Here is a 15,795-nt window from a genome sequence, read left to right on the forward strand (position 1 = left end):
AGCCGTTCAACTTCTAAGAGGCTGAGGTCTCTGGGGCTCTGTCCAGAGCTGTGGAACCTGGATTTTTAGGAGGAATGGGAGGGGGCCAGAGATAGGCATGACTGACTCCACACCTGGGAACCCTTGCTCCTCCAGGTCCCCTGCATGACATTTCCTACATCTTCCCTTCCAGCTTAGCCACCACTATGGTGTTACATGGTATTAGGTTCCTCAGAGGTCTAGCTAGTCCTAATGCTTACAGCAAATTCCTCCTCCTATGTTACTGTCATTGCTACATCCTCCTGTCACACAGTGAAGCCCAGATATATCCTCTTGTAAAGTAAATAGGGTCTTGTAGTCTACTCAGAATTTCTCAAAAATCCAAATAAGCCAGAGAATGTTTGAAGCCTGTGCCTTTCATACTCTAAGCACACAGTTTATTGCCTTCAGGGTTTTTTTTTTTTTTCTAGCACCTTCCCAACAGCTTTATTGAAGTGTAACTGACATTACAAATGGTCTCTTGCCTTCTAAGTGGTCAAACTAGTGACCTTTCTTCTCCTTTCCTTTTTCCTTTTCTCCCCTTCCCTTCCCTTCCCTTCCCTTCCCTTCCCTTCCCTTCCCTTCCCTTCCCTTCCCTTCCCTTCCCTTCCCTTCCCTTCCCTTCCCTTCCCTTCCCTTCCCTTCCCTTCCCTTCCCTTCCCTTTTTCCTTTCCATCTCTGGGATCCTCTGACCCCAGTAAAATCTCAGTGCCCTCAGCAGGTAATCAGAAGGCGCTGGGAAAATCAGTGGAGCCTGACTGATCTTCAGGAGGAAGTCCGGAACAGCTGACCCCTTGAGAGTTTCTGTGAGTTGCATTTGTGCTGCTGTCTGCTCCGGGGTCAGTCTTCTCTTATTCTAGGCGATGGCTCTGGCCTGGGCAGTTTCTGCCCTGTTTGTTTTGCCTGTGTTGGAAAGAGATCAGCATGCAAATGAGAATCCAGACACTGGTTGTTGGTTAGCCTACAGAGAATGGTGGATCAAATGAAAGTTCTGAAAACGGGTTCTTTCCATCGAGGCCCAGCAGCACAGGGAGGGTAGGGGGACTGAAGGGAGAGAACTTAGGCACCTGCACCACTGACCATGCCTGATTGGGCATGGTCACGGGAATGTAGTAGGAACTGCAGATAAGAACTTGGGAAAAGGAGGTGCACACTCTCTTGGGGCCACAATCGTGACTGGAGATCAGAGTGTGCTGATCCCAGTTCTCGGCTTCTCGTGTAAGTGACCTCTCTCTCTCTCTCTCTCTCTCTCTCTCTCTCTCTCTCTCTCTCTCTCTCTCTCTCTCTCTCTCTCAAATAAAGTATACTACTACCTACCCCCTTTTCCGGTATCCTTGGCGTGGCTCGTGGCTCGCTTTACCATCATTAGGGGGCTTTGAATCCAGCAGGCATGTTTCCTTTCTGTCATTTCCTTACTATGTGATTGAGCCAAGTTACTTAACCTCTCTGCCTCATTTACTGGTCTTTAAGGGAAATAATGTAACCACTACTGGGTTGTCATGGGAAGGGCGTGTACAATGTTTAGTGTAGTGCTTAGTGCTTGGCAAGATGAGCATGGGGAGAACACTTTCCAGTGGCCATCGTGAGTTTTCGGGGAGATAATTTAGTCAGCAAAGATCATGAGGACCCGAGTTTGCTACCTAGAACCCATGTGAAAATATTGGGCATAGGCCAGCAAGGTGGCTCAGCGGTGTGAAGGCACTTGCTCCCAAGCCTGCCGACCTCAGTTCAATTCCGGAACCTACAAGGTGAAAGGAAAAGAGATTCCTGCAAATTGTCCTATGACTTCCTTGTGCATGGCACGACATGCTTGCACACCCCATCTCTTATTTAAAAATAATGTAAAAATAAATGCTTGGCACAGTGGCGAGTATGTCGTCGAAATGCTAGGGCAGCAGAGACAAGAGGACCCCTGGGGCCCCAGTCATTCTAGGGCAATGAGCTCCAGGGCAATGAGGTGGGCTTGTTCTTGAAGATGACCCCTGGAGTTGTCCCCTCATCTCCACACACATACTCCTGTGCACCCATGCCTACATGTTTTTTAAAAGGCATCCCATGCTGTAATGGGAGCTGTGGGACCAGAAGCCACTGCATCTTCATAGCTGTGGGTGTTAACAAGAGCTGGATAAAGGACTCTAAGTGATGAGAAGGGATTTTCCCAGCAAAGAGAGGGAAGGTTTCTTAAGAATTCTGCAAAGGCTTCAGGTCGGAAAACAGCAGCCATGCCAGCATCTCCAAAGCAGCACCAGGTGTCCTGCTATCTCCTGGCCACTGGGTAGACTTGCAGGCTCTTGACCACCAACCTTGTTCTTTGTCCCTTGTAAAGGAAGAACACATGGGACTCAGGCAACTCAATTATTTAAAAAGATTTGTTTCTGTTATTTTATCTGTGTTTGTACATGAGTACAGTGCCCTCAGGACATCAGATCTCCTTGAATTACAGACAGTTGTGAGCTGTGATGTGGGTGCTGGGAACTAAACTTCAGTCCTCTGTAAAAACAATACATGCTCTTACCACTGAGCCATCTCTGCAGCCTCACACTCCTCATTTTTTCTGAAGCTTGCAGAGAACCAGATATGGGGGTGTACACCTATAATCCCAGCACTCTTGCTGCTCAGGCAAGAGGATCAAAGGTCTGGACAACCTGGGCTATATCGTGAGATGCTGGATGAGCCTTTGCCTGATGCATTATATTGTCCTTTGTGATCAATGAGACTCACCAGTTCTATAGGAAAGGCATTATTTTTTCTCGGTTTCCCAAGTCCTGTTGAAAGTGTTCGTTTCATGCACACTGGAGCTCTGGTGTCCAAGCATACCTTTAAGTAGACAGAGCGTACTGAGCCTGCAGAAAGCAGCTGTCCCTGGGGCATCCAGCAGCAAAGTGACCTAGCCTAAGCCATGGGGACACAGGCAGCTCCTCTCCTGTGGTGACTCAGAGTTCACAGCCTGTTCCCAGTCTAGCAATTTTCTGTTAAATTGCATTTCAGAGAGTTATAGGCATTAAAATCTAGTGTACATAAGATCATCCAGTCCTGCCCTTTGTCCTTACTCTTTAAGGGCCTTGAACTCACAGAGATCCTTCTGCCTCTGTTCCCTGTGCTGGAATTAAAGGCATGTGCCACCACACCAAACCCCTTTTTGCTTTGTAATTAGTAATGGATATTTATTGTACACATTAATGGTTTACTGTGCCACCTCAATGCATGCAGATGTTGTGCTTTCCTTAAGATGTGCTCTTACCCTCCCCTCCCCCATCCCTTCCACCTCTTACCCTTCCTTTCTTCCTTCCTTCCTTAATAGTCTTTTTTCTTTGTTTTAATTCTGGTTTTTGCAGATAAGAGGAAACACGTGCTATTTGTCTTTCTCTCCTTTAACAGGATGACTTTTAGCAAATGGCCTGATTTCATTCTTCTCTATAGCTGACTAACACTCCATTGAGTGTCTATTCCATTTTTCTTTAGCCAGTCATCTGCTGAAGGGCCCTTAGGTTGATTCCAGAGATTGATCAATGTGTACAGTGTTGTGATAAGCTTAGGCATGCTGATGTCTCCTGTATATAAGGTCTTAGAGCCCTTTGGGTGTATGCCCAAGAAGCAGTATAACTCAGTTACTTGCTAGTTAGCATTTTAGGGTCTGAGGAACCCCATACTATTTTTCATAATGGCTGAACTGCTTTTATTTCTACCAACAGCGTATAGGGTTCCTTTTCCCTAAGTCCTTGACAGCATATGTTGTTGCTATGATGATTTTTGATTGTCAGCTATTCTGACAGATAGAATATCAGTGTATTTTTATTTGGATTTCCCTAATGGCAAAAGATATGAACATATGTTTTTATATATTTATTGTCTGCCATACTCTGTTGAGAACTGTCTGTTCAGTTTGTTTGCCCATTTGATGATTGAATAACTTGTTGATTTTACTGAAGTTGTCACATATTCTGAATAATGAAGCCTTTGTCAAATGCATGGCCTGTGAAGTTCTCCTGTTTGGTATGCTCCACTTTCAGTTGGATGCTCTTTAATTTGATGTAGCCCATATGTCAGCTCCCAAGGACCAAAAGTGAATCATCACCTCAACTAATGCAGAAAATAGCATTTATAAATTCAGAGTATCCCCCTCAATAGAAAGCCTGAGAAATCAGACATGGAGCTATTGCAGCTTAGAGTGGAAAAGGCAGGATAGGACAAACCCAGGACCTCTGTCAGGCTGAGGAGCAGGAGCTGGCCACAGTGCCTCAGAGAGCAGAAAGGATGAAAAGGGTGCTGTGCCCATGGCTCATTCAGTGCATGGAATTTTAGCCAGAACAGCCACAAAGAGAAAGAAAGGGGTGTAAACAGGAAGAGAGAAGTCAAGTTATCCCTGTTTGCATATGGCAAGAGTCTGTTGTTAGAAAATCCTATGACTCTGCTAAGACTCTTAGAACCCATAAACAAATCTGGCAAGGGAGCAGGGTACAAAAATCAATGCTGAAAAATCACTAGCTTTTCCATGTGCCAGTAATGAGCTCACTGAGACAGAAATGAAAGAAAACAGCTACCATCACTACCATAACAAAATAAAACCATGAATAAATCCAACTGAAGAGGTGAAAGGCCTCTACCATGAAAACTAGAGCAATAAAGAAACTGACATTCTACAATGGAAAGACTAATAGTGTCCATGAGTCAGTATAATTAATACTGTTTTTAAATGGCCACACTACCAGAGCAGTGTTTAGATTGGCTACAGCCCCCAATAAAATACCAATGATATTCTAAATGAAACTAAAAATAATTCTAAAACACATCTGAAGGAAGCTGGGTATGGTACGTGTGCCTGTAATCTCAGCACTGGAAAGGCAGATGCAGGAGGATTGACAGACTGAGGCCATACTGGGCTCAAAATAAAACAAGCTTATGTGGAAACAGAAAAGACTCTGTAGAGTCAGGATAATTCTGAGCAAAAAGAGCACAGTACCTAATTTCAAAATATACTATAGAAGCTGGGCATGGTGGCGCATGCCTTTAATTCCATCACTCAAGAAGCAGAAGCAGGCAGATCTCTTGGTCTACATAGAGAGTTCGAGGCCAGTCAGGGCTACACAATGAGACCCTTTTTAATATATATCATACACATACACACACACACACACACACACACACATACACACTCATACACACACTCATACTTTATTAGAGTTATAGCAAAAACAGCATGACATATTGTTATAAAAACAGTTATATAGATCAATGGGTTAAAATACAAGAACCCAGAAATGAATGCATGTAGCTGTAGCCAATTGATTACTGAAAAAGGCATCAAGATCATATATTGAACAAAAAGACAATGTCTTCCACAAATGGTGATGGGAAAACTGGGCATTGGCATGTAGAAGACAGAAACCCAAACCCTGTTTAACACTGTACAAACATGAACTCAGAGAGCTGGAGAGATGGCTCAGTATTTAAGAGCACTGGCTACTCTTGCAAAGAACCTGGGCTACATCCCCAGTACCCAAGAGGATCCAGTTATCCAAGAGGATAAACAAACAGTGCATAGACAATACACTCAGGCACACAAACATACACATAAAATAATAAATCTTATTTTTTCAATTCCACTTATATCTAAATCCAGAAGCGTTTTTTTTGTTGTTGTTGTTGTTTTTGTTTTTGTTTTTTTAGACAGGGTTTCTCTGTATTGTTTTATAGGCTTTCCTGGAACTCGCTCTGTAGACCAGGCTGGCCTTGAACTCACAGAGATCCACCCGCCTCTGTCTCCCGAGTACTGGGATTAAAGGTGTGCACCACCAACGCCCGTCAGCCCTGAAGCTTTTAAAGTACTTGAGGGAAAACACCCAAGATCTGACAGGCAGCCATGTCCTCCATTAGTACAGTAACCCGTGCCTCTTATTTCTCCAAGTCACCTTCCTGAGATCACTTCACTTTCTTTGTCCATCATTGTCCTCTGTTGAAATGTCTGACTGGGTGGTAGTGGCACACCTTTAGTCCAAGTTCTTAGAAGGTAGAGGCAGGAGGATCTCTGAGTTTGAGGCCAGCCTGGCCTACAGAGTGAGTTCAGGACAGCCAGGGGTACACAGAGAAACCCTGTCTTGAATTTATTTTTTAAAAAAGGAATGTCTGTCTTGTATTTGTACCCTGTCCTAATGCCAGCCCCACCCTCACTCTCCCTGGCTTGGCATGCTTTGTGCCCACAGGACTTTCTCTCATTGCTCTTTATGGCTTGTTTTTGCTGTGCTGGGAATTGGATCCAGGCCTCATACTTTGGAATACATATTCACCACACTATAACCTTGGCCCTGCCGTTCCTTGAATCCCACAAGAGACCATGCTTGGTCACCTTTGCTAAGTGTCCCCGGGAAGAACCCCCTCTTTTCTCCTACCACTTCCTTTGTCCTACGTAGCTCTTCGTCAGTTCATAGCCTCTCTGTCTGCAATGGGGATGGAGCCCAGGCACTCATGCTTGGTAGAACAGAAGTCGTCTCCTGACAGAGCTGCATCGGCGTCCAGCCTTCTGAACTGACTTCACAGCAGCCCTTTGCTGCTGCAGGTGTGTGGAACTCTGTACCTGCTGCTGGCTCCACCCAGGACTCTTCAGCCTTTGTAACCAGTCAGCTTTGTGCTGCTGTACTTGTTCAGGCCTCTACTGTGGGATGGCTGGTCTCCTCACACTCCTATAGGACCCAGTCTTGTGGTGATATATTATTTATGATTTATTAAACTTCGCGAGGATTCGGAAAGCAAAGTCAGCCTCAAGCTATAGAGATCAGGCAGAGGTGGTGCACACCTTTAATCTCAGGACTCAGGATTAAGAGGTAGACAGATCTCTGTTAGTTTAAGGCCACCACGGCCTACACAAGAGTGATGAGTACCTAAGCTCATACCTTTGATCCCAGGACTTGGGATCACGAGCCTTTAATTCCAGGACTCAGGAGAGGTATTTAATATAGGAACAGGGTCACAGAGCTGACATTCATTCTCCGGCCACATTGAGGATAGGAAGGCATAGATTCTCCAGCCATGCTGAGGAGAGGCAGCAGTTTGAGGCTTGGTGAAGAACTCGTGCATCAGCCCATTCAGCCTGAGGTAGAGTGAGAGCTAGTGGCCGGCTGCTTTGCTTTTCTGATCTTCAGCTTGAAGCTTGAACCCCAATATCAGTCTCTGGGTCTCTTATTTATCATGCTACACAATCTTCTCCCTTTCCTTTGGACCTTCTCCCCTTCATCTCCTGCTCTTCCACTCTTTCCTGTGGCCCTGCCTGGTACCCAGCTCCTTCCTCCACAGTCCTAGCCCTTGATGCAGACACAGATGCCCTCTGTTCTACAGCCACCACTGTCACAGCCCCCACTTCTGCTTCTGAAATCCAAAAAGTTGGGAAACTGAGTGTCTCAAAAACCTTGGTAGAAAAATTGTGCAAAACCACTCTGGATAAAAGGAAAGGAGTCTCTTTAAATGTTTTATTCCTTATTTATATTTGTGCTGTCTCTCTGTTGTCTGTGCCACATAAATGCAGGTGATTGTGGAGGCCATAAAAAAGTATTGGATTGCCCCGGAGCTGCAGTTAGAGGCAGTTATAAACCAATAACATGGTTGCTAGAATCTGAATTCTGAGCCATCTTCCCATCCCCTGAATCTTCTTTAAATAGTAAATAAAATTATTTGAATTAATGACTGTGGTCACAGAGTCTGGGAGTTACTAGCGAACATGAACCCTATTTTTATTTCATATATAGACTCATTTCTCTACTAACAACTTCAGTTTCATGAGTTTACTGAGTAGATCTTTCCTAATAGTCTAAATGCCCTTTGATTGTAGTAATAGCTGAAGGGAATGCTTCTTTGTTATCTAAAATGCCACATATTGAATAATTTCTGTATTATACCTCATCTCACAGTCAAAGCACATTTTTACTTTCCCAAACCAGAGTCATCATTACAAATTGCACAGAGAATACCAAATGCTGCATTTTACATTTTGCATGAATGTCAGACATGGGCTAGCATTGGAGTGCAGTAAAGCCAGTTTTATATGAGTCTCTCAGGTAACATTGAAAATGTTTCTAAATAGGTCAAAAGTTGAGTGTTTACTAACTTTGAAGAGCAAACAAACCTACTTTTCATCCTGCATTATAAATAAACTTCTTCAGGATTCTGTGTAAATGCAGTCAGTCCCAACCCATAAGTAGCAAGGCATGATGGGTATTGTCTTCATTTGGGCCTGACAGATTCAGACTCGTCATCATTTAAAAAAGACAAACGAGAAATGCTGTAGGGGCTGGAGAGATGGCTCCAGGATTAAGAACACTTGCTAGTCTCGTAGAGGACTTGAGTTAGGCTCCCAGCAGCCACACTGAACAACTCACAACCACCTGTAACTCCAGTTCCATGGGATGCAACACCCTCTTCTAGCCTCCATGGGCTCCTGTACTCATCCGTGTATTCCCTCACACAGACACATGCACATTACTAAAACTAATTTGTTCTAGTTTGTTTTTATTTCATAAATGGTAAATTGTATGTATATGAAAAATTGTTTTCAAATAAATTTCTTCATGATTTATTATCAGTAAATATTTGATTTCTATACCTGTTGCATATCTGTTGTATTATGCATTTTCCCTGTTGCTGTGCTAGAATACCTGATGGGGAAACTGAAGAAAAAAGTACGGTTGTGTTCTGGCTCATAGAATATAGTTGATCATGGCAGGGAAATCATGGAGCCTGTAGCTTGAGGCAGCATTGTGTCCATTGTCACAAAGCAAAGAGAAATGAATGCTGGTACTAAGTTCAGTTTCCTTTTCATTGAGTCCAGGGTCCCAACCCACTGGATGGGGCTGCCCATATTTAGCATGGAACTTCTCCTCTCCATAAGCCCGGCCTAGAAATTCCTTCACAACTTTGCTCAGGGCTTGTCTTCTAATGATTCATGATCCTGTTGACAGTCTGTGTTAACCACCACTAACACGTCCACCTCTTGTCAGCCTGAGACGCAAACATATCACTTTTAGCTATAGCTTTCTACCTGTTCTCGTAGATACATGGTCATCATCCTGCAAAATGCAAACTCCATCCAACTTAAGAAGTCCCCATAGTCTTTAACATCCCTTCACACTGTTCAAAAGTTCAAAGTCTAAAATCTCTTCTGAGACTCAAGGCAGCCTCTTAACTGTGAGGATCTGTTTTGTTTTTGGGTTGTTTTTTTTTTTTTTTTTTTTGGTTTTTCGAGACAGGGTTTCTCTGTGGCTTTGGAGGCTGTTCTGGAACTAGCTCTTGTAGACCAGGCTGGCCTCGAACTCACAGAGATCCGCCTGCCTCTGCCTCCCAAGTGCTGGGATTAAAGGCGTGCGCCACCAACGCCCGGCTGTTTTTGGTTTTTTTTAAAGTTACATATCCCTAATATCCAATGACACCAAGTCAACATCTCTATCCCAAAAGGGAGGAATGGAGATAAAACAGGGATAGATCACACCAAAACAAAACTGAAGCCCAGCAGGATTGCAGACCAACTCCTGCAGCTCCATGTTTGGTGTCTGGAGCTCACGATGGAATCATCTGGGTCCCAAAAGGCTTAGGTAGCCCTGCACTTTGTGATTTGGTTCTCATCCTCTCATATGCCTTCTCACAATGAGCATCTCACAGTCCTGGCATCTCCAAAATCCTGGTGTCTCTATTGCAAATTAGGGCTCACCTTCCCTGTCTTACCTTGCTTGGCCTCGGTGAACCCCTAAACATTGCATCTTTCATGTTGGTAAAACCAACTTTCAAGTTCATCAGTGAGTTTAAGATGTAGACTGGTCACCATGGCCACAGTTGCAACAGCCCAGGGCGCTGCTGAGAGTGGGGAACTCCTTCTCCTGTCAAGTGAGTTCTTGTTTTCACAGGTTGGAGTCCTCAGGAGTATGTGTCCTTGGGTCTTCTTTTCTGTTGTCTTGGTACAGAACACAGGGTGTCTCTATAACGGTGCTAATACCTTTAGTGGTTACAGTTGATTCTCTGTACCCTCTTGGTGGGCAAATTTAACCTCTCTACTCCTTTCTCTACCACATAGTACATTAAAAAACACTTTTCTCCTCTGACCACTGAAGATCTGGATAAGAGCAGTGAGTGGTGATCATACCATGACCTGAGCGCTATCACGTCATTGGTCCATTGCTTTTGAGTCCAGCTTCACTTAAGTTCTCAGGACATGAGCAGAATGAAGCCAGATTTTTGCCAGAGTGCACAATTCCTAGTTAGAGCTCTTTCACTTGTTGAAAACTCACAATCTTGGCCTCCATTGTGCATGTATCTCTTGGCATTCTGGTCTTCCAAACTCCCACCAAAATGCCCACTAAGCTCTGCTTACAGAAGTCTTGGGCTTTTTCAGGGCAAAGTTCCAAGCCCTTCCACATTTATTACTCACCCCAGTTCCAAAGGCACCACACAATCAGGCTTAACACTGCAAAGACCCACTTGGGGGATTAACATTCTGTAATAGTCCTTCCTCGTCACTGTAACAAAATACCCGACAAGAGCAACTTAAGGAAGAAAAGGTGTTTGGCTCAGTCTGAGTATGCAGTCACCCTGATAATCAGTATGGACCATTTCACCTGTGTGTCCCAGTTGTGTAAAATGTTCTCAACTGTACAGTGTAAGCAGTAAAAGCTTAGGAATATTAGGTAGTATATTAAAGGGACTTATAAAGGCTTTAAAGTAGATAGTATCTACAATCCTGGTAAGCTGAAATTATTGTGTTAGCTATTTATATTTAAATAGCTATTTATATTTAAATTCTCCTGATTAAAAAATTTATAAAGCCTGTCTTATAGAAATTTTCTAAATTTTATATAAAAATTTAAAAAATTAGTACTGAGTTCAGTTTAATTCTTAATCCAGATTTGGAACACAGTTAAATAAATCACATTATAGGAAATGAGGAGCTCAGTTTGCTGTTACTGAAGAAAATTGTAAATACTAACAAAAAGCAAGTTGTTGAAATGTATGGTTAAGCACCTGTGACTGTATTCTTATGCTATTTATAAAGCAGGAAGATGTATATTTTGTTTGGTCATTAAGGTAATACCCTTTAACACTCATTGTGACCTAGTTTAAACACTAATGATTAAGCCTGAGTCAGAAGCATTTCATTTTTTCTTTTCTAAATATTTTATTTTAATTTTGGAAGTTCCATACATTTATACAATGCCTAAATTGATCCTATCTGTCCACCACTTCCCTAAAGCCCCCATCATCCCCCTCCTAGCTTCATGTCCTCCTTTCATTTCTCATAAGTAGTAGCTACCTGATTCCAATCAGTGCTGCACATGTGCACATGGGGGTGTGGCCACCCACTGAGGCATAAGCTACCTACTAGTGCCACATCCCTGAAAGAGAGTGACCCCCTTTCAGCAGCCACCAGTCACCAGTAGCTTCTCCAAAAGGGGCGGGGCCTCAGTGGCTTCTCCAGCATCCTGGAGCTCCCTGTGTAACTCAGGCTCACATCTAAACGCCAGTGCTCCCACATCAGCATCCCCAGCGCTGGGATTACAGACATTTACATGGGGAAGATTTCCTTATTTAAATATTCATGTAAAACGGATGTGGTGGCACAAGCCTTAAACCGTAAATCCTAGCACTTGGGAGGAAGAGACAGGTAGATCTCTGAGACTTTGAAGTCATCCTGGTCTACATAGTGAGTTCTAGGCCAGCCAAGGATACATGATGGAATGCTCTCAAAAAGAAAAAAAGTCAACCTTTAAAAGATAGTTAATTAATAAATTTTAAATAAAACATTTCAGATTTAGCTCTCGTCATAAAATTAATTTTCTAGCTTGTAGAATAGAGTAGATCCTATTCTAGAAATTAAAATTAATTTCTAGAAATGCATAGCATTTCTTTCTATTTCTAGAAAATGCAGAGTCTGTCTAAAAGTGGAGTAGTCAGCTCTGAGGTGTAAAAAACAGTATGAATGCCTGCCTGTAGAGCTAAGATCCCCCAAAATAGTGACAGTATGGAGAGTAAGCAGGAGATAACAAGTCAGCCCAAATGATCCAAACCCACATCAGCTAAGTCAGCCTATGTGGGTGACCAAACATCCAGTAAGTGAAGGTAGGTGACCCTGAACCCATAAATCTTTAAATAGACACACAACCAGGCATGGGCAGAAACAGCTCTTTGGCAAACAAGATTGTTGCTAAGTTGATTTTCATTTTTCTTTGGCACAGACAGCATGAGGATTTTAAACGTGTGTTGGTAACTGGAAACTGCACACACAGGCCACTGGAAAGTTCCCAAGCCTGCAGTGCTGAGGCTGACTCCACACTGCTTTCCTGCCATGCTATGTTCATCCACATGTGAACACCTGAAAGTGAGGTGCACGTGTATGGTACGCATGGATGGTTCATAGATGTGGGGCACATGCATAGTCTGCATGAGTGGTTCACAGGCCCAGTGCACATACATAGTCCACAGGTATGCACATGGGTGCTTCACAGTCCTGGTGCATATGCAAGCCTGCTTGCAGAGCCACACTCACTTGGCGACTTGAGTGGGGAAATAAAAACATCAAAGCACATTATTTGATGCAGAATGCAAAATTTCTTTGTGCTTAAGAGATGCAGCAATCCCTACCCCAGCACGGACCCTATGGGGAGGGAACAAAAGAGATGTAACATGAAATTTTAAAGGAATTAAGGCTTATGGGAAGTGGACTTTACCTACCTCAGCTGGAATGCTCAGCATTGATCTCAGACAAACAGAATTCCAACTTGACCTTCTAGATGGCCCTCCTCCTCCTCCTCTGTCCCTCCCTTCTTGCCTTTCTTCTCTTTTGGTTTTCCCCCTCCCCTTCCTTCCTTTTAACAGGGTCTTATGTAGTCCAGATGGCCTTGAATTCACTAGGTAGCCAAAGATGATCTCCCACTCTTGATCCTCCTGCCTCCGTCTTTCAAGGGTTGGGATGACACCTGGTTCAGATAGGCACATTCTGACTTAGGGGACTTTTGATTTTGGATTTATAGATTGTGGCAGTCTCCAATGAGTCAGTCCCCAGCTGATTCTGATGAGAAAGGAAGTCAAGGGTAGAGCGGCGGGGGAGGGTGTTTGCTGTCCAGGTCCCCAGTGCTTGCCTCAAGTGGGAGGGATCCGAGGTGCATGCTCACTGCTAACACAAGACTCAGGAAGTTAATGCCAGAAAGGTTGTGTGTACAGATTACTCCTATAAGGAAACCGAACTTGACAAATTCTTCAGGATGTTTTCAAAGTTGTGTCTTAAGTAAAGTAAACTGGTCACTCAAGTTTAAGTCACGTGAGTCCTCTTTTCTAAGGGATCTGTGGTGTTAGTCTCACAAAGACAGTATGGTCTGTACTGGGTACCTGGGAAAAGGTCAGGGAACTGCTCTTTAAAGGGTGCAGATATGGGCATGGTGGCACACGCCTTTAATCCCAGCACTCTGGAGGCAGAGGCAGGCAGATCTCTGTGAGTTCAAGGCCAGCCTGGTCTACAGAGCGAGTTCTGAGAGAACCAGGGCTACACAGAGAAACTCTGTCTAAAAAATCAATAATGATGATGATTATAATAAGTAAAAATTAAAGGTACAGAGCTCTGTTGTCAGGAGTTGGAATGGCTCCAGAGGTCTGTGATTGAACACTAAGTGTTGTCTTAAGGGAGTCTGTACACTGAAAATGCCTTTGGCTAGCTGTTAGAAAAGATTGATTTATGGATTATGTTTATATTTATGTGTATGTGTGTGAGCATTGGTGAGTTTATGTGCACTGCATTCATACAGAAGCCAAAGGAGACAAGAGCATTGGATCTCCTGGTCCTGGAGCTACAGGAAGATGTAAGGCACCATGTGGGTTCTGTGCTCTTAGCCACTGAGCCATTTTCCCAGCCCCAATGTTGGTTTGACTTCAGCTCTATCTTGTTTCTTGTTTTCATAGACCAGTAAGAACAGTGGCCATGGGGGACCCTGGACTGTCCAAACTGCAGTTTGCTCCCTTTAATAGTGCCCTGGATGTTGGCTTCTGGCACGAACTGACCCAGAAGAAGTTGAACGAGTACCGCCTGGACGAGACTCCCAAGGACATCAAGGGCTACTACTACAATGGTAGGCGGTCTCCACTTGCCTTACTCCTGATCCCTGTGTTCTTGTCGGTCCTCTGTGGATACAGCACCCCTTATTAGGCACTTATTACTGTCACTTTTGGAGTGCTGGGGACGGAGCCCAGAGCTTCATGAATGCCAGACAAGGGGTATGCTTATTTTGTATATCCACCGTTTTTTAGCTTCTTGTATCTTTCTTGAAACTTACCCCAAGTCAATTTTAAAAATTTCTTGTACTTCTGGGGAAAAAAGAGGAGTGGTGAAGCTCAAGTTGTTAGGGCAAACACTGCTCAGCTAGCTTCCTGGGTGCGGGGGGTGTCTCAGGGCATACTTTTTACATTAGTTACAAGTCCCTCCCTGTCAGTCTCTCTCAAGATCCCCTGCCATCTGTGCACGTGTTATCAGCATGTCATGGATAGGGCACCTTGGGCTCAATTTTCAAAAAAAAGGACATGACTAGCCATAGCTTTTTTCACATGGGTACCATCATTCTGGTTTGTCACTGAGACATGACAATATTTCACACAGGTGACTCTGCTGGTCTACCCACACGCTTGACGTTGGAGTTCAGTGCTTTTGACATGTGAGTATTGGTTTTCACAGACTCCAAAGGACCCTGCTTCCTTTGGGCAAGGAGTGAGTGTTCCCTTGAGCAGCTAAGGAAGCTCCCAGGCGGGGTATGGAGACAAAGCCTCCTATTGAGACTGTCTGCTACATTTGTTTATTAGAGGAAAAAAATGAGCCCCCTCTGTTTTTATTAAACCTCTCAAAATATTAATCTACTTTATTCCTTTATCCCCATAAAATTGCATATTTTAGAAGGGTAACATAAATGCAGACAAATGCTAGTATTTATATCTTTATGAAATACCTGCGGGCATTTCTTTTCTCTTCAGAGCCTTCTTAAAAAAAATTGTGTATGTGTGTTTGTCTGCTTATGTGTATGTACATGTATGCAGTGCCCAAGGAGGCCAGAAGAAAGCATCAGATACCCTGGAACTGGAGCGACAGTTGCTTGTGAGCTGCTGTATGGATGCTGGGACTCAAAACTAGGTCCTCTGTAAGAGCAGCCAGTGCTCTTAACTGCTGAGTCATCTCCAACCCCTTCCTTCACAGCTCTCTTTCTGCATCATAACTACCTACTAATAACTCATCCAAATTAAATCCTAGTAATTCCTGGTGGGAGCCTAGTCAGATGTGGATGTGGTCAGTAGCTTGTCTGTCTGGTATTATCGGGAGCCATCCCAGCAGTGTCTGTGTTCTTGGAAGTAGCCTCTGGTCGGCACAGCAGGGCTCTGTGATAGTATGCACACACCTGGGGTATTGGGACATGTTGGATGGAGTCCCTTTTTACACTGTACTTGGCCCCAGCCTCCTTCCCTCTGCCTCAACATTGATTCCGTAGAGCTGTCTGACGAGGGAGGCCTGCTGAGCAGAGGCTCTGCCTCCCTCTCCTCTCCAGGCCCAAATTTGCCCGTTATGATTTCTCTCTCCATGCCTTCACCTTGCCTACATGAGGAATGTTCTTTTAGTGGAGGAATGTGGTGACAGACACTGTGGGGCAGTGACTCATGGTCACTGGAAGATCTCCCCCACACCCACCAGGGCTTGACATTTAAGGCTTACTGGTGGCATTTAGTAGAGTCATTGTTACTTGTATCCTTCCTCACCTGTACTAGGCTGGCATCTCT

General features: G+C 44.0%; 1 protein-coding gene across 6 annotated transcripts in view; it reads left to right on the forward strand.

Moving 5' to 3' along the window:
- Atg7 (autophagy related 7) overlaps window positions 1-15,795 on the forward strand; it is a 278,976-nt gene that overhangs the window by 13,094 nt on the left and 250,087 nt on the right. For 4 of the 6 annotated variants that reach the window (XM_040738125.1, XM_040738129.1, XM_040738130.1 and 1 more), the window contains exons 2-4: window positions 717-824; window positions 13,942-14,108; window positions 14,633-14,687. In XM_040738125.1, coding sequence (XP_040594059.1) covers window positions 13,961-14,108; window positions 14,633-14,687 — 203 coding nt within the window. In that variant the 5' untranslated portion in view covers window positions 717-824; window positions 13,942-13,960. The remainder of the gene's footprint in view (window positions 1-716; window positions 825-13,941; window positions 14,109-14,632; window positions 14,688-15,795) is intronic. The other 2 variants (XM_040738126.1, XM_040738127.1) reach the window with 1 other exon arrangement.

Source organism: Mesocricetus auratus, unplaced genomic scaffold (assembly GCF_017639785.1).
Source record: "Mesocricetus auratus isolate SY011 unplaced genomic scaffold, BCM_Maur_2.0 Super-Scaffold_100676, whole genome shotgun sequence".
Lineage (NCBI taxonomy): Eukaryota > Metazoa > Chordata > Mammalia > Rodentia > Cricetidae > Mesocricetus > Mesocricetus auratus.